Source organism: Eublepharis macularius, chromosome 3 (genome assembly GCF_028583425.1).
Source record: "Eublepharis macularius isolate TG4126 chromosome 3, MPM_Emac_v1.0, whole genome shotgun sequence".
Lineage (NCBI taxonomy): Eukaryota > Metazoa > Chordata > Lepidosauria > Squamata > Eublepharidae > Eublepharis > Eublepharis macularius.
The window spans coordinates 186,037,837-186,055,538 of NC_072792.1; the positions used below are offsets into that span (position 1 = coordinate 186,037,837).

Sequence of the window (17,702 nt, forward strand, 5' to 3'; positions counted from 1 at the left end):
TTGAAGAAACGTTATTTAGAGATCTATTCAGTTCAGGTATTCACTCATAGGTAGAAGTTGGTAGAAGTGATTATTTCAAACAATAGGACTGCTGATTATAGAGGAATGTTCTCCCACCTCTTTGCATTCAGGCATGAAACCTAAAAAGTTACATGGGAACACAGCAGTTTAGTCTAGACAAAGTACAGAGTGGAATCATTCCCTTCTGTGAAAAGACACATTTCAGTACGCAGCTGCAGCTTCGGCCCAAAGCCACTCAGAACTGAAAGCGCATGTTTCTTAGAGACAACAAAGGGTCCAGTGGCTCCTCTAGAAATTAGTATTAGCAATCTAGACACCTTCAGATGAATTATATAAAATGCATAAGATACAGTATTGAACGTTGGTGTTATAGCAGTATGAGTTTAAGATGTAGCGTAAGATGCACAACACAATGGATGCCTGCAGAACACAATAATGGCATGGATGCTGGCATACATGGCATACACCCTGGGGTACTCTTACATTCCGGGGTACTCTTTCTGCCAACAGATGGGGCTGCCTTTGTCCTCAGCAGCTTGAAACGTGTGCTGACACACTTCTTTGCCCACAGCTCAGTTCCTTCCCCTTTTTCTTCAATAGGGAGCTGTTGGTGACACTTTTGCGTCACGAGGGTAGAGATCCCTTGCGTCCAGAGACCTTCCACTGGAGGCCTCTTTACTCTTGCTGTCCCAGGTCTTCTCCTTGCCTGAGTCTTCGCTCATGCCTTCATGCTTTCTCATTCACTCAGGTCCTGGATTTATACGTTATACAAGGCAGCTCTGTAAGTTCACTCTATAAGCCGTTAGCTGAACTTTATGGGTTGCAAAATTTTCTTGTCTTGTTAATTTCGGCAGGAAGCTGAAACCAATGGCCAGTTTTGCGGGCTGCTGCATGACAGAACTTCTGCTTTTACATGTTTTGTTTAAAGGCTTGGCAAAGGTTAACTACAGCCTGTCCGCATGGTAGAGAGATGAATTTTATCTCTCCCACCATCAGTTGAGGGCACCTCTGGGGTAGGTCGTCTGTGTGGCATGGCTGGTTGGCTGCAGCAAGTGGAAAAGCTGGCATCACCCCCACGAGGTGCTTCTGAATTTAGGTAGTGGAAGAGCAGTGCTGGGGGGGCATGCTGGGGGGGCATGCGGGGGGGGGGCTGCCGGTAACTTCCCAGACTTCCTGTGTATGGGTCTGGTCAGATTATGGAAGTTTCCACAAAGAGATGTGAAAAGGATTCCCGAGAAGGCTATTTGGCATGGTGGCGGGGGGCGGGGGGCACAACTGGCCCCTGTGCAGACTGGCAACTTCTTTGCTTCTCTCAGTGGTCCCTGTTTCGTTGTTGCCTGTACTTTATTCTTTGAGATTCTGTTGATTTCTGAATGTTTTCCCCCGGGGGGCACCTAACTGCTGGGAAGGCAATTTTTGACCAGGGAAATAGCTTGAAGGGCTGGGTGGCTCTGTCATGATTTCCCCCTGCCATGCTCTTTCTTTTGACCTTTTGTTACTTTTAAAGGGAGGTTGGATTACAGCTCTCCTGCCATCTAGTTTGGTGCATGTGTCTTGTGGCAGTGAGTTCCACAAGTGCGGCGTGGAAAAAAAACAAGCTTTGTTTGTCCTGAACTTACTGCCTATGAGTTTTGTTGGCTGCAGTATTCTCGGCAAAGGCACACAATACTCAGTTTGTAATGTTCCCGGAGTTAGAAATCTGTTGCCCCCACCCCAGTTTAACCTTTCCCCATCAGTGAGGGACTCCCGCGCCTGGAGCAGCGGAGGTGCTCTTTTTGCGTTCTCCTTCTTGAGATGCAGCGATCCCAGTTGCCTGCAGCGTCCTGGCACTGAGTTGCATGCGGGTCTCTAGGCACAGGTTCGTTCCTGGTGGGCAGGGCTTCCTCCGTGGGTGCCAAGGCCCGAGGGCTTCTTGGTTCGCACGCCTGCCCCCAGGAGGGTGTTCCAGAGCCCAGCCCAGAAAGCTGCCCCTTGGTGTTGGCGGGGTGGGGTGGGGTGGGGTGGGGGGCTCCAGAGCCCGGCCCCTCCAGGGGCTTCGGACCCAGGGCTGCCCCTCTCTCTGCTGGCTGCAGCGCTGGGCCCGGGCCCGGAGGGAGGGATGCCCCGCCGCTCTCGGGGGCAGGTGCGGCTGACAGCAGCGGCAGCGGCAGCAGCAGCGGGAGGGAGGCAGAAGGAGGGCTCGGGCGAGAGGCGGCTGGCTGGCTGGCTGGCTGGCACAGGCTCCCTGGCGGAGAGCGGAGAGGCAGGGCTGAGCATGGTCCTCATCCTGCACCACATACTCATTGCTGCCGTTCAATTTTTCAGACGGGGCCAGCAGGTCTTCCTGAAGGCTGAGGACGCGCCCGCCGGCTCCGACACGCTACAGGTGAGTCCCTCTCTTGGCCCTTCGCGGGCTCCCAAAGGTCCTCCTGGGCTCGCAATTCCCCCCCCTTCCCTTTTCTGCCCTCCGAGCGACTCTTTCTTTGGTGACTCCGCACCCCCCCCCCCCCCGTCTTTCTTCCCCTGCAACTTTGGCTTCTCGCTTTCGTTTTGCTTTTCCTTCTTTCTGGCTACCCCCCCCCGCCCGCCCTCTGGCTTTCGCTGCTCTCCCGTGGCAATCTTTCTTCCCCGTCTCTCTCCCCGGTCTCTTTGCGGGGCAAGAAGCGGCGCGCTCGCTCCTGCTTGCCTGCGTCCCTCGCCCTGCCTTGAAAAGATCGCCGGCCGTGTCTAGCCGCGGCTACCTGCCTCTGCCAAAGGCTTCCCGGTTCTTTGGCAAGTGGGTGCGCGTCCCCGCAGGGTCGGAGGCCCTCCTGATCCCGGGGCGGGATGGCTCCCCGAGGCAGCTGCCTGCCCTTCTCACAGGCAGGACGCAGCGGCTGCTCTCTCCGCTGCAATGCAGACGTCTTCGGCAGAACACCAAAGACGGCCCTTGGGCAGGCTGGAAGTTCCGGGCTGGTGCAAAGCGGGTCCAGATCCCGAAACTTCTCAGTACCTCAAGTGAGATGCTGCGTGCTAGATCTCCGAGGCATGGACACGCAGCGCCCCTCCTCTCCCCTCCTGCCATGGGCCAGCGAGCAGGAGTGGACCAGCCATTTAACTTATTGGGAAGTTCCAGCAACCCCCGGGGTAGTGCCAGAGGGGCTGCTGGGCTTGTTCCCACCCGGCAGCGGAAGCAGTGAGCATAAATACCCCTATTACCTCCCCTTGGATTGTGGTCAGCCGGCAGCTGCCCCGGAGGTGGCAAGAGGCAAACCTGTGCCTATCCCCACGGTTTGGCTCCGCTTGCCCCAGGGCCGTTTTAACTCCCAAGACCACCCCTGGCAACAAGCGTCAGGCTTGGAGCTCTCTCTTTGACACACCACGTCTGATGTGCCAGTACCAAGCGGCAGAGCGGCGCTGGTGCTTCTGGACCCAGCAGAATGGGCACGGCACGGCAAGATCCTGGTTCCACTTCTTCAGCAACTTATTCTCTGCAGCTGTTTCTCAACCTGAGGCCTGGCTGTTACAAGAGCTAAAACCAGGGGGAAGGATAGCTTTGTCCAAAGCAGCATGATTTGGGGTCGGAACGCGGGAGCTTCTGCATTTCACAGAGTTCTTCAGCAGGCAGGATACAAATGTGGTCTAAATCTGCTTGAAGGAGAGTTGTGTGAAAGCTGCAATAAAATTAATGGTGCAAAGCAACTTTAGGTTGTTCTCTCTCTTCTGTTAGGACTGGCACATGTGCTACTTTGGGTCCAGTAGCACCTTAAAGATCAACTAGATTTGCAGGGCACGAGCTTTTGAGAGTGAGAGCTCCCCATTTCACTGCACTGGCTGTGACAGGTCTGTTTTACCACAGTTACTCCTTCGTGCTGTGTATTTCCTTACACCTTTAAACATATTCTTCTCTCCTGAAATATTTACTATCTGAGACTGGGATGCTGCAGAACTGAAGTTTGCAGGCTTTTCACGTTCACAAGACCTCCAACCCTGAACCAAACCTCACCTCTCACTTCTTAAAGGGGTTTTTGTACACACACACACACACACACACAGTTTGGCTCAAGGTCTTAGGCATTCCGCCTCTCTCTTACTGTGTCATTTACTCCAAAGAGAGAACAGCAAAGTTTGAGCGCTTCCTGGATAAATTCTCTCTGTTCATCAAGGCGGGGAGAAGAGAACTCTCTCTTCGCATCAAGGTGGTGTTTGTGTGAAATCTCTGGACGGAGTGTGACATTTGGCTGTGGCGGTCGATTGACGATTAACCTCTTCTTGTCCAGGAGTTGTGCTTTGAAGTCACCCCATGGTGTCAGTGGAGTGGGGCTCGGCGGGTAGCTTGCTGGTCCCTGAAGCTTTTGGAATGGTTTGAAAAATAAGAAGTACGCACTTGAACATCCAGTGAGGGATCGAGTTAAATGAAATATATGAGAGCCTGAGGGTGGAACATGTATTATGAACCAACGTTATTAGCTTCGTAATGTTAATGCTGGGAAAGAAAAAAAGGGGGGGGGTGTTACAGGAGAATAAGTAAGAGATTGATTAACCCTTTCCTCACTGGGGGGACTCTGCCTTAGGAATCCTTTTGAAGTTGCTATTTCTTCCCAGCTGGGCTCTGCGACCAAAAGTTTGTGCGGGGAGGAGCAGGAGGGGGGAGAGGTTTGCAGAAGAGAATCAGCAGGTGCAGGAAAAGCACAGCAACCCCCCCCCCCCTCAGCTTGCCAGTTCTAAAAATGCTCCACCGCTACTCTTGCATTACCTTGGAAAATGCAAGCTTGGGACTGCGTTGGCTGAAGTAAGACGTCCCTCCATGTCTGTCTGAGGCAACCTTAAAGACCAACTAGATGTCCAAGGTAGTTTTAGGAGGGTAGCTGTGTTGGTCTGCACTAGAACATCAGGATTTGAGTCCAATGACACCTTAAAGACCAACAAAATTTCAAGAGTGTAAGCTTTCGAGAGTCAGAGCTCTCTGAAGAAGAACGGAGTGCTGTTGACTCTCAAAAGCTTACACTGAACATTTTGTTGGTCCCTTAGGTTTCCAGGGTAGGAGCTTTTGAGAGCCAGAGCTCCTTTTGTGAGATAACCTGACAAAGTATCAGATGAAGGGAGCTCTGAAAACACCTACTCTGGAAATCGAGTTGGTCTTTAAGGTGCTACTGGACCCAAATCTTGCTCTTCTACTACAGACCAAATGGCTACCCCCTGGGATGCTTCTACTAAATGCTGAGTTTTGGGTTTCATTATTTAACAGTACCGTAGAGTTCCACAAGCTGGGGACAAAACACTGCTTTAGGTGTCACCACTCAAAGTTGGGCTGCAACATTTCTGGCTACACTCACGGCCGGTCAGAGAGATCTCAATGGGATTGGGCCGAGGTGGGTGGGTGGTTTAGTTCCTCGGTTTGCAAGTGTCCTCCAGGAATGAATCAAAGGAGCTTCTCAGGGGCCCTTCCATGATTTCCTGGTAATCCCCAAATCCATCCTGCAGGCTGCATTGAACAGTGTGGCTAGGGAAAGGGGCCGAGGTTGTGCCTGGATGTGTGTTTGTAAAGGGTTTTGTGCCCCGCAACTGAAGTCTGTGGTCCTTATGTATAATGTGGCTGTGCAGCCCATTCTCAAACACACACACACACACACACACACGCACACACACAATTAGATCTTAACTGCTGCATTGCTTTTCTTACTCTTATTTGAAGTGGTTGGTCCTGTGGTTGGATTCCTACACCTGTGGAATTCAGAAAGCAAAGAATGAATTGGACCAATCTTTCTTTTTCTTACAAAGGTGTGTGTGTGTGTGTGTGTGTGTGTGTGTATGAAAATCCATGACATGTCAGTCACCTGCTGCCCCAGAAACTGATGTGCAGTACCTGGGAATGCTGATTGGGTTGTGCGGACAGGACAGAAGTGGGCAGGAGAGAAACCCGACCCTGGTGTCTGGGCAGCAGCTGGGCACGAGCTACTCAGACAGGAGGGGCTTCCCACAGCAGAGGTGAGCAGGCACTCGGCCCCTCTTCAGATGTGGCTTCTGCTGACAGGTGTCAGTTTCACAGAACGGTGTCTCTTTCACAGGAGGATGCCAATGTGCAAGGGTTTGAGGCCCACAGAGGCCTTTGAGGCCTCTCTTCCCCCCTCTTGTTAGGAGATGTTTCTGGTATGCCATCGTTCAGGGATTCCCCACCCCTCATATTTGCAAACAAAGAAGGGGATTGCTATGACAGCGGGAGCAAGAGGCAGTGGCCCGTGCCTGGGCTTTGGGCTGGCTTGCCTTGCACCCTTCATGGCTTGCAATGGAAATGGGAAAAGCCACCGGGGCTGCTGCTTCCTTTACTAGAGCACTGTGGTGGGGGGAAAACAGCACTGGGGGTGAAATTCTTGGTTCTGCAGGAAGTGCCAGGCCCCCTTTTTCCCTAGCAGAATTTGGAGGGACCAGCCAAACTCTGTGTGTGTGTCTGTGGACAGAGCGCTACTAGTCAGAAAGGGCAATCCTGGGCTACCATTACTTATTAATGGGACTCCATCTGAAACTGGCACACTGAACATTTGCTGCCAAGTTGCAACGGATTTGGGGCATGCTTCAGATTGCCCCCCCTCCCCATATTGCCCTGTCCAAGCATGCACGTGAAGGTCCACCAGGCAAAGCAAGTGCCCCCCTTCTGCGCAAAGAGTAGCTCCAGGAGGACGACTTGAGACTAGGAAAATGGCCACAGCAGATCCAGTGGAACCATCTGTGACTGCTTGGGCTGCAGAAATGCCCCCTGAGAGGGGGTTCCGAGGCCTGCCTCTTCCCGGGGCTCCTTCCTTCCTTGAGTCTCCCTGGAGCGGGTCAGGGGGCTCTTGGTCTCAGTTTGCAAATGAAGATAATTGGCAATCCACGTGCAAAGGATTGCAAAATGCTTTGCCCATTAAAAACGGGGAATTGTCGTGCCCCCGCCTCCTATGACAGGCAGATGTACATCTGGGAAGGGGAGTTTTGTGTCAGTCAGTTGGGAAGGTCAAGCAGCCACTGACCCCCATCTGCAAATCTATTTTTTATCCTCCCCTCCCCGCTTCTTGCTTCACTCTGGATCCAAAGGGCACAGGAGCTGGGGACATTCGGCCCCCTCAATTGCCAAGGATTCCGTTCTATTCTAGCAACCAGCACGCTGCTGCTGCCGCTGGGGAAAGGCGCATGAACCACGGGAAGCTGGCACGGTCAGAAGACAGACAATGGCAGCCGCCTTCGGGGCGGTCTGTTTGTTTTCCTTCCCGCAACGATTTTATGGCCCTGGGAGGGCTGTGGAATAGAGAGGGCTGCATACCAAGGGGGCCCAGCAAGCCACCTCTGGGCAAGTCCAGAATGCAGAGATGCTGAGGGAGAAGAGAGGGGGCCAAGGCACTTTTTGCAAAAAGGGGAATCGGTTGTAGACCACATTGCATTCAGGAAACGCGGTGAGCAGTTGAGGCATGAAGTGGCCTCTCCTGTTTTCATCTGTTGATGGTGTCGCAGGGATAACTCCTGTTGATTTGCTAGCAAAATAACTGTCCTCCTGACAGAAGAGAAGAGGGGAGGGTTTGTATATTGCAAGGGAGGTGGGATGAAGCATTTTGCTCACAGAGACCACTGGGATCCTATTTGGGGCATCTGGGGCAGCTTCCCTGGGCCCCGACTGCCCACCAGAGGGGAAGACCAGGGTCCTCTGCTGTGCATGCCTCTCCAGAACTCAAGCTGCCAGCTTGCTGGCAGCCGTAGGGGCCTGCACCCTCCCAGCTGGCTTGAGGGCCACCGCTTGCTTGGTCCTGGGGTGACCTATATGGAGTGGTTGGTTGGCAGCAGGGGTGGGTCCCAGTGGGGGGGGGAGGTGGGGGTGCAGTCATTCTGGGGCCTCATTCTGGACTTTTGCCCGAGGGCCCAGAATCTCCAAGATTTGGCCTTAGTTCCTATTGCAGATTCCTTGCAGTGATGCTCGGTGCTTTCTCCTGTCATTCAGGAGGTTGTTGGAGGTGGAGGCTGGGAGTGTCCCCCAGGGGCAGTTGCAAAGGCTAGCTCCCATCCCAGATGTCAGCGATGCGGGAGGTGGATCTCCCACCTCCATCTGAGAGGGTCCTTGCAATCCCCCCTACCTGTTAACTTAGAGGGCATGGTGTGTGCTACGGGGCTGAGACATTAGGCTTGAGAAGAGCCAGTTAAGCTCTGGTTGCTTCGGGGCCAAGGGAACCTTTAGGCTGTCCCTGCTTCACTTTCCCTCCCCGAGGAGATGGTGCCAGGGGCCACTGCTGGGAAACTGCCACACAGCAGGCCTTGGGGGTTCCTGGAGCCTGTCCACGGCTTTGGCTGTCTTCTTCCCAGTGGAATGAAAGTCATGTTAACTGTCTGTCTGGCCACTTCTATCCCACCCTTTCCCCAAGAAGCTTGGCCCTCACAACATCCCTGTGGGGTGGGCCAGGCTAAGAGAGCGTGATGGCCTGAGATCATCCAGTGAGTCTCATGGTAGAGGGGACTCTGTCTCTGAGATACTTGTCTGATACTCTAACCACTGCACTTGCTGGCTGTCCTGTGACTAGCAGCGCTGCACTCCTTTTTGCTCTGTGATCTTGAGAATCGTCTAGGTGAAGCAAAAGCCCGCTTTTTGAATCGTCTGTTCAAGACAGCTAGCGGTTGAGTGTAATGTTTTTAAAATACTCTGCGGTTTAAAGTTTTTCTGGAGGAGTCTGTGATCAAAATCTTCTAGCCGTAGATACGAGCTTGGAGAAATAGCTAATCACGTAACAGCCCAGTCTCCAGGGGCTTCTTCCAGGTTCCCCCAAGAGAAAGTTTTGGCTGCTTCAGCTCAGACTTAGGTGGACCGATGAAAAGCCCTGGATACAGAGGCAGGCGCTGGCACGGTGTTCTTGGCAGCTGGGTCGGAGTGCAGCCGAGCCATCTCCAGTTCTCAGCTGTACACATCAGTGCAAACAACATTTTGCCATTTGTCTCGCTAGGAGGCAGTGTGGTTCTGTGCCTGTTGCTGTTAGCGTAGCAAGCAGGAGAAGTGTGGTTGTGTGTGTTGGTTGTGTGTGTGGGGAGGGGGGAGCCAAGCAGATCTCAGCTGGGCTCCAGGGTCTTGGAAGAGCCGAATGCTCCCTCCCTTTGTAAACTGAAGGCCAGTGGCCTTCAGGACTCTCACCAAAGTGGTATTTACGCACTTCTGCGCATGGAACGGTGGGGTTCAGGGGCCTCTGAAGGATGAGATGATGGAAAGTCTCAGCAAGAGAGAAGAAGCTGGGCAGCAGTTTGAATTTCTCAGGGTGCTGTCAGGGTGTCCTGCACTTGCACTGCCGAAGACTTTGTCCAGTCTTGCCCATTTCACATCTGGGGAGAGGCCATGAGCTCCTCCACAGAGTGGAGATCCTGCATCCCTCCCATGGGAATCAGCAGGCGTATCCGAACTCTCTTTGTTTGTACGGGCTGGAAAATACCCCTCTGTCCGATCCCTTGAATGAAAATGCAAGGCTGCCAGGGAGCTTTGTTCGGGTTTTCCTTGACTTCCCTTTGCATGTCCTGTCCGTGAAAGTCAAAAGGTTTTTTAAAAAGCCGCTCCCTAGCATGACAACCGCCGAGTGACCTTGGGCCTGTCGCGCTCTCTCAGCTTAGCCTACCTCAAAAAGTAGTTGTGAGGATAAAATGTACGTTGCTCTGAGCTCCTTGGAGCAATAATAGGGTAGGATGCATTGGATGGACATAAAGTGGTGGGTTTGCTTTATTTTGTGCAAGCCACGCATCTGACGAAGAGAACTGTGATGCTCGAAAGCTTATGCTACAGTAAAGTTGGTTGGTCTTAAAGGTGCTACTGGACTCTTTTCGATTTTGCTTTATTTTGGACTCCCCAGTATTTGTCCTTCAGCTTCTCTGCTGTGGCAGAACCGTTTCTTGAACGACTGTCATCCTGTGGCGCTTGTTTCGCTGCTGGTTGGGTCGTTTGCTTTTACGATCTTTGTGAAATGATCGTTTCAAAACAGACATCTCTTCACTGCCTAGGAAAATGCGCACCCCTGACTTTTGCATGCCCCGCAGACACACCCGTCTGACCCTTTTCTACATTTGTGCGTCAGTTGCTCAGCGCAGATCTTGGCTAGAGATGGCAGCACTTCCAGCATGCCTGGCTTCATTTTTTGTCTCTGAGAAGGAAGTTTCTAGCTCTCATGAGCACAAAGATAATATCTGGAAATAATGTGTGGGATTCCTGATTAAGATCTCAGAGCGCGCTAGGCCGAGGATGGGTGTGTGTGAAGTAGTATGAGAAGGGAGTCCGCAGCGGTGTGGTTGGGGAGGGGGGGGCAGCGCCCCCTGCACTCACTGTTTCCTTCTCTGTGACTTGCACAATCGCAATATATATTGTACAAAAGACGGAAATGTTTTCCAGAATCCTGAACTGGTGCAAATATATTCAGCTGAATGCATATATGTTTTTAGGGATGCAGGAGGGGGGCTTACTTTCCCACTCACTGGGCTGCACAGATTTCCATGGCCCCCAAGATATGTGTAAGAGGGGTATATGAGGAGCTCTGCCTCTATCCCTGTTGCTCAGGATCTGACCCACCCACTCAAGAGCTTCCGTTTGGGGTACAAAGGGCAGCTCCTTATTCTGAACTCTTTATTCTTAAGATAACCCCGTGGGCTTTGGAGGAGGTAGCTCCAGGTTCTTTATCCTCATTTCTCCCAGGGGCACCCCGCTTTGGGGGAGTTAGCACAAAACCCCAGCTTTGAACCAGGTCCCCTTGTAAGGCAGAACCTCTTGAACGTGAAGGTATATGATTTGTGGTGGTCAGTAGCCTATTTTGGGCTGGAGAGCTTTCAGAGTATCGTCAGGGTTTGCGGCTGGATTCAACAACAAGGACCTAGGAAATGCGAATATGGATCGGGGAACCAACTTCATCTGGTATCCAAAGAGAGGCTCCGGGCACAAGGAGGAGGGCACCAGAGTGCTGATTTCTGGAGCTCAGTGTGTTCCCCTGAGAGGGCATCGCCTCCCGGGACTGCCCACCAGCCACACCTAAGCCAGCCCCCGCCCCAAGATGTCTCATGGGCTTGGCTGGGACCCAGGCAGGAGCAGCAGGGACCAGGAGGTGACAGTGGAGTGACAAAATACCTTGAATCAGCCCTGGGTGTAGACTGCCCTTGGATGAGGGGGTTCTGCTTAGTTGCCGCAGCGAATGGTTCTTGTTCGGGAATTTCTTTTTACAAAGTTATCTAAACTGGTGCCCGTAATCACCCCACATGGCAATAAATCCCATAATTAGAGCCTGTGTAGAAACTGGAGGCCGTGAGCCCCACAAGTCTCCAGTTCAAATTTCCCCTCGGCCACAGTATCTGGCTTTAGACAGGCCTCTCTCCTGCAGCCTCGTGAGAATAATGCTGGCCTACCTGGCAGGGTTGCTGTCAGGATTACACAGATCAAAATGGCTAGCCGTATTAGTCTATCTGTCGCAGTCGAAAAGAGCAAGAGTCCTAGAAGACTGTCACAATTTGCGGTAGGGTAGGAGTTTTCGGGAGTCACAGCTCACGTCTTCAGAAGTGAGCTGTGGGGTACAAAGGGCAATTCCTTATTCTGAGCTCCTTATCTGAAGAAGTGAGCTGTGGCTCAGGAAAGCTCATACCCTACCGCAAATTGTGCCAGTCTTAGAGCTGCTACTGGGCTCTCGCTCTTTTCTCGGATTACACAGAGACACAAAGTATGAAATGTATGGAACCTTTGACGGTAGTGTTGATTCTGCCTTGTGTGAAACAGTGCTTTTTTACTTCTGTTTTGAATCTGCCACCCATCAGTTTTACTAAGTAAATCCAAAATCCCAGCTTTGCAAGGGATGGAGACAAATCTTTTTCTCGGTCTCTGCTTTCTCTTGGATTTTATATGTGGATTTTCATTCTTGGCTCTCATGGCTGATAGATCTGTCCTCTGCACATTTCCCTGTCTCTCCTAGACTGACATGGCCAATGGCCACACTAATTTCTAGTGGAAATGAGTTCCATAGGCTTATTATTTATTTATGTCATTTATAGTTCACCTTTCTCACTGAAGCTCAAGGTGGATTACAGAGCAGTGTTTCTTATAGGGACATTGGACATATACCCTTATGTATGGGCCTGGGAAACATTTGAATGGTTTCGTTGCCTTTTGGGGAATATCTTTGCACAAGCAGATTGGAGCACAGGGTTCTAAGCTTGCAAAACAAAGCTTTCTCTGCACCTCGGGCAGTCCTGATCTGCTTGCTGGGATTTCTTAGGTGCTGGAGCAGCATGAGGGGGTGGGAGATGTGTAGGTGTTTAACGCTTTCCTCACCCCAGGCAGCCCTCCATAATGGGTGTTTTGAACCCAAGAAGGGGGGGGGGTCCCTTTTGTCCCAGTGGAGCTACTGCAGGAGAACAGATTTGGAAGGAGGAGAGATGCCCCTGCCAGCTGCCCCAGGCAACTGCCCCCCTGGAGGAGATAGGTTGCTGCCTTGCCCCTCAGAGGAGATGGATGGGAGGGCACCTCCCTGCTGGTGCCCCTTCCTCGCCTGCCTGCCAAACATGCATCAGAGCGGAGGCAGCCGCTGCTCTTTGAGTGGAAATGGTCTTGCAGACGACAGAGATTCTGGCTGGAGACTGGAGGAAATGGGCAGGACGAGTCTCTTGCGCTGGCAAGCGGAGCTCAGCTCTTCTTCTCTGCAGGCTGAGCACTTTCCAGGATTCCACTAGGCGGGCTGGATCGCAGGGGATGGGCTCCAGAGATGGACGACTGTCCCGCAAGCGTAAGGGGCTTTGATTTCTAAGGGGTGTGTGTGTGTCTTCTGGCCGAAGAGCAGGCACTCGGTGCATCTTGAAACTGTCTTGACCCTCTGACTCAAATGCTCCGCAGTTTCCTTGCTTTGGAGTTTCTTTTATATGTTAAAAAAGTCTGAACATATTTTAAAATATCTTTGCTTTTCCTCCCTCCTCCTTTCCTTATCTTCCTTGCTTATTGTTTCATCTTGCAGATGGCTTGATTCAAATGTTTTTTCTGTGTTCTTTGGGGGGGAGGGCGTATATTTACAAGCGCAGTCAGCCACAAAACAGTGGCATGGGGTGCTTTATTTCGTTGGGAATGCTTAGCGTAGGATCATGGACGGAATAATTCCTTAGTCGCCGGGATTCCTGCTCATGGTGTAGAATTGTTTCTGTGTTACCCCTCACATCATTTCTTCCCCTCATTCTTGGCCTGACTGAGGGGTCCAAGGGAGAAAGTGTGTGCCTCAGAGTCAATGTGTCTTTGAGCCTCTGGGGTCCCCAGATACGGTGTACATTTCTGAGAAATTCTGGATACCGGCTCAGAGTTTGTGTGGTTCTGTGAGGCACCTATTGAAGTCGGATGCTCACAGCAAAGCTTTCCCACTGTGAGTCTAGATGGCTGCTGGGGTGTGTCAAATGGGCAAAGTTTTGACTCTTGATGCGGTCTTTTTGCTTCACGCTCTGGGTCTTACCAACTGCTGTTATTTAGGGTTATAATGGAATATGGGTTTCTTGGTTGACCAGCTGGTGACTGGAAGGGAGGGAGAGGCTTGCGCAGCTTGGCTGGCTGGCTCGAGTGATCTGCCCTGGTGGCACCTTAACATATTGTCCCAGGAGAACTTCTGCTTTCTACATAATAACCTGGACAGATTGGAAGCAGGGATGAAATCACTTCCTGTTCAAGTTTTCCTACCCAAGGCACCTTCTGGACTTGAATGTTGTGTCTCTTACCAAGATGTGCAGTTGTTCATCTCTGAATGCCGTGCACATGTGTGTGTGTGGAGGGTCCAGTGGCGTATGCTGGATACCACGGCATGAGGCAGAGTCAGTGAAATTTTCCCATGGGAGGGGAGCTTGTGACAGGCCCTGCTGGTGAGTGACAGCTCATCTGGGCAGATCACCTGGACTCCCAGGGTGAGCCATTTGCCAGAAAGGAGTGGCGAAAAATTAAATAGAGATCTGCTGGGGTCTTACCCCTAGGGCAAAAAATAGCTGGGGTGGGGGAGATCTGTACTTGCGGAACGCCGTTGAACACTCCTCCCCATATGTGTGCATGTGTGAGAACACACACACACACACTCAGAAACGGCTTCTCATTTAAAGGAGGAAGAGCCCTGGGATCTTCATTTCCATGTGTTTGCATGTAAGATGGCACTTGCGTCTCAGCTCACAAAGGGTGCTTTATGCCCTAAAGAGGCGCTTTGCCCTTTGCAAGGCTGCCTGGGTACAGTGGCATTTGCCAAAGCAAGCAGGTAATGTGTGAGGGGTGGATGCTCAGCCTCACACACCGGCCAACTGGTTGGGGTGTGTGTGTGTGTGCGTGCTCAGTGGGCATTCTCTGTTCTTCCTCCTTGCTATTTTTCATGTGTACCTTGGTAAAGACCAATATGTCTATCCCTCTCTTGCTGTCCTGCTCGCCCTCCTTCCTTTCAACCTTGCAACAACACGGCATCAAAGGTTAAGCAGGCTGGGTACAACTGGCCCAAGGTCACCCAGAGAGCTTCATGGCTGAGCGGAGATTTGAACCCGGCACCTCCCCAGCCCCTAACGGAGAGGGGCTCCCGTGTGTTCGACCACTTCAGAGGACAAGCGGGGGGGGGGTCACATGTGTGTGCGAAAGAAATTATAACCAACCCCCCCTCTCCCCACAGAAACTTATGTGCCAGAGAGCAGGTGAAGTGAGCACTCTTTCCCCTTGCTTCAGGTGGGTAGCCAGGTTGATCTGTAGTTAGAAGAGCAAGATTCAGGACCAACAGCACTTTCAAGACCTTGGAAATCTAGTTAGTCTTTAAGGCACTACTTCTCCCCCCCCCTTGTGTTTACTTTTGCATGCCAGGAGCTCTTAAGCATGGGGGAATATTGAGTTATGCGAGGGTGCGATGTGGAGCATGTAGTCCAGAGACGTGTTTACTGCCTCAGTAAAAACGAGGCTTTCGGTGGAGGTGGCCAAATGGAGATTTTTATACACAATTTACAGGCAAGGGGAGCGGATAATGGACGTGTCACCGCTGGCCCCCGCAGGGGACTCTTTCGGAGCATGCAGAGGGAAGTCCGACAGGTGGGAGATGAAGGATTGCAGGTGAGAGGCGCCGCTGAAGGATGCGTCCCCCGACAGTGGGACCCGTGTGTCCTGCTTGCTTCCCGTTTCCACGCTTCTCGGTCGCATTCCCGCGGTGCCTTGGATGGTCCTGTGTCTCAGCAGCAGAAACATGGAGCCGTGGAACAGCTCTGTGCTTGGTCCCTCTGTCTGCTGGTCCTCCAGATTTTCAAATCCCCTCGGAGGTTAAACTCTGTTGCACTTGGAAATAGCCAATGGCCTGGAAGGCTGTGTGGCTGTCATCGCAACTGGAGAACCTCCGATGCAGAGGCCGTTTGGTATTGTGGCTAGGGTTGGTAGATGGGGAGGCCCAGGTTCCAGTTGCCATGAAATTCACCAAGTGACCGCTGGCCCCAGCCATATTCTCCCAAGCTGATCTACACCACAGGGCTGTTAGGAGGATAAACGGAAGAAACCGGAATAATGCATCCCTCATCTCCTTGGAGGAAAGTGGGGGGTAAAAGGTGGTCGGCAGGTTGGCAGAGGTGGGATCTAACTGCCCCTCAGGTATCCTGAACGTCTAGGCTTAAAATAACCCTAATTTCTCATCCTTTTGGGTGTGGAAGAAGACCTGATATTGTCCTGACCTGGGTAGCCCAGGTGAGCCCAATCTCATGAGATCTCAGAAGCTCAGCAGGGTCGGCCTTGGTTAGTAGTAATTGGATGGGAGACCTCCAACAAAGACTGGGGCTGCAGAGGCAGGCAATGGCAAACCACTTCTGTCAGTCTCTTGCCATGAAAACCCCAGCAGGGGTCGCCATTAGTCAGCTATGACTTGAGGTCACTGTCTACCACCACCGTGCACAGAAGGACTGAAGTTTTCATAGCAGGAGGCAGACTTGAAGCTGGAGAGATCCTCCCCCCCCCCCAATTTGGTACAAGAGTAGGAGTTCGCACCATTATTGGGTGAATTCAGAAGGCAGCTGGTTACAAACTTTTTGCAAGGTATGGAAAGAGAATTAGATGTAGTGAAGAATACTACTTGGCATTGGTATAGAGACTGTCCGGAACAAAGCACTTATATTGCTATAGCATGGTGATTAGAACGTCAGCCTAACGCAGAGGAGACCAAGGTCCCGTCCTCAACTCTGGAACTGACCGTGTTACCTTGACACAGTCTCACTCGTTTCTCTTTCAGTCTTCCCTGCCCCACAGGGTTGTTGTTAAGATATAGTGGAGGAACAGGGAATCCAACCTGTGCTCTCCAGATTAGAATATGATTGTCATTACAACAATCTGGTAAGGTAGGCCAGCATCAGTATGTCCTTACTGCTTAAGGCTCCTCTAATGAATTCCCAGCACAGGTGAGATTTGAACTGGGGGCTTTGTGAGTCAGGCCACGGCACTGCAGGGCACTAGCCGTCCCGTGCAGCCCCTCTCCTGCCTGCCCTGAGCCTCCCCCCCCCTCTCTGAGGAAGGAAGAGCCAAGCCGTAATGGCCGCTGAACACATCGGGCGATGGGCTCCTTGTGTTAGGATCCACCAGAAGGGCGAACGGCGCTGAAGGCGCTCCCACTTCTAGCTCCTGGTGGAGCTGTTTGCAGGGACCAATCTTTCTCGTTCAGTGTTGTGCGGGCAGCAAAGGGCCGGCCTGTGGCTACGGCTGTCTCAGCTGTTGGCTGGATTTCTCTGCTGGCCGCTCAATGCAATTATAGGCTGACACTCCTATAAATCAACGCCTAATTGATACGTGTTAGCAGCCTGGCTAAATGAGGGCTAATCTGATTGGAAGGCTGTTTTCGCCAGGGAGTCTCGGGCCGCAGGAAGGGCAGCGGAAGAGGCAGGCGGCCTTCCTCTCCTAGAGGTGAGCCAAAGAACGCCGCCCAGCGCTGCTGTCTCCCAACGGGAATACAAATCACTCGGGCAGACTGTCCAGTTTGCACAGCCCAGTTTCCCGTGTCCAAAGGTCTGGGGGAAGTGTCCCACCCAAGAGGCCCGAGGCATCTTTCCTATTACTCCTGAGCATATGGCTGTCCAGCCAGCCCTCAATCGTTATTGTTTTAATTAGTTGCGTTTGGGACCCCGGCCAGGAGGCTGAGCTGAAATCCCATCGTCTGGCCACGCAGAGAAGGAACTTGGCGGCCTCCCTTGGCACTGTTGTCCAGCGAGGAGGACGTGGGCAGATCTTGGAACTTTATATTGACCGACAGTGCCCAGTAGGCCACTGCTGCCACCTGGCTTCCCTGGCCCAGAGGATTCTGGGATGTGAAGGGTCCAGGCACGGCTGCCTGCAGGTGGGAGCCGATCAGCAGTGAACCAAAGCCTCATTTTTTGTTTTTGGCCAGGCGATGCCTCCTGGGCCATATGCATGCTGCCCCCCACCCCAACAACCATCCCCTTTCATCCTAGCCCATGAGGTTGGGTAGGCGACTCGCTCCTCATCGCCCAGTAAACTGCATGGCCTACTACGCCATTTAACACTCTGTAGTGGGTAGGGTTGCCAGCCTCCAGGTAGTGGCTGGAGATCTCCCGGAATTACAGCTGGTCTCCAGGCCACAGAGATCAGTTCACCTGGAGAAAATGGCTACTTTTGGGAGTGGACTCTATGGAATTATGCCATGCCAAGGTCCTTTCCCTCCCCAAACCCCACTTTCTCCAGGTTTCTCCCCCCAGATCTCCAGGAATTTCCCAACTTGGAGCTGGCA

General features: G+C 52.4%; 1 protein-coding gene across 2 annotated transcripts in view; it reads left to right on the forward strand.

Annotated features, from left to right (window-relative positions):
• The first annotated feature begins 711 nt into the window (after nucleotides 1–711).
• Nucleotides 712–17,702, forward strand: part of PDE2A (phosphodiesterase 2A) — a 334,282-nt gene continuing 317,291 nt past the window's right edge. The window contains exons 1-2 of one of the 2 annotated variants that reach the window (XM_054974872.1): nucleotides 712–802; nucleotides 2,326–2,386. In XM_054974872.1, the coding sequence (XP_054830847.1) occupies nucleotides 750–802; nucleotides 2,326–2,386 (114 nt within the window). In that variant the 5' untranslated portion in view covers nucleotides 712–749. Of the gene's footprint in view, nucleotides 803–2,325; nucleotides 2,387–12,682; nucleotides 12,726–17,702 lie in introns of those variants that run through there. The other variant, XM_054974873.1, reaches the window with a different exon arrangement.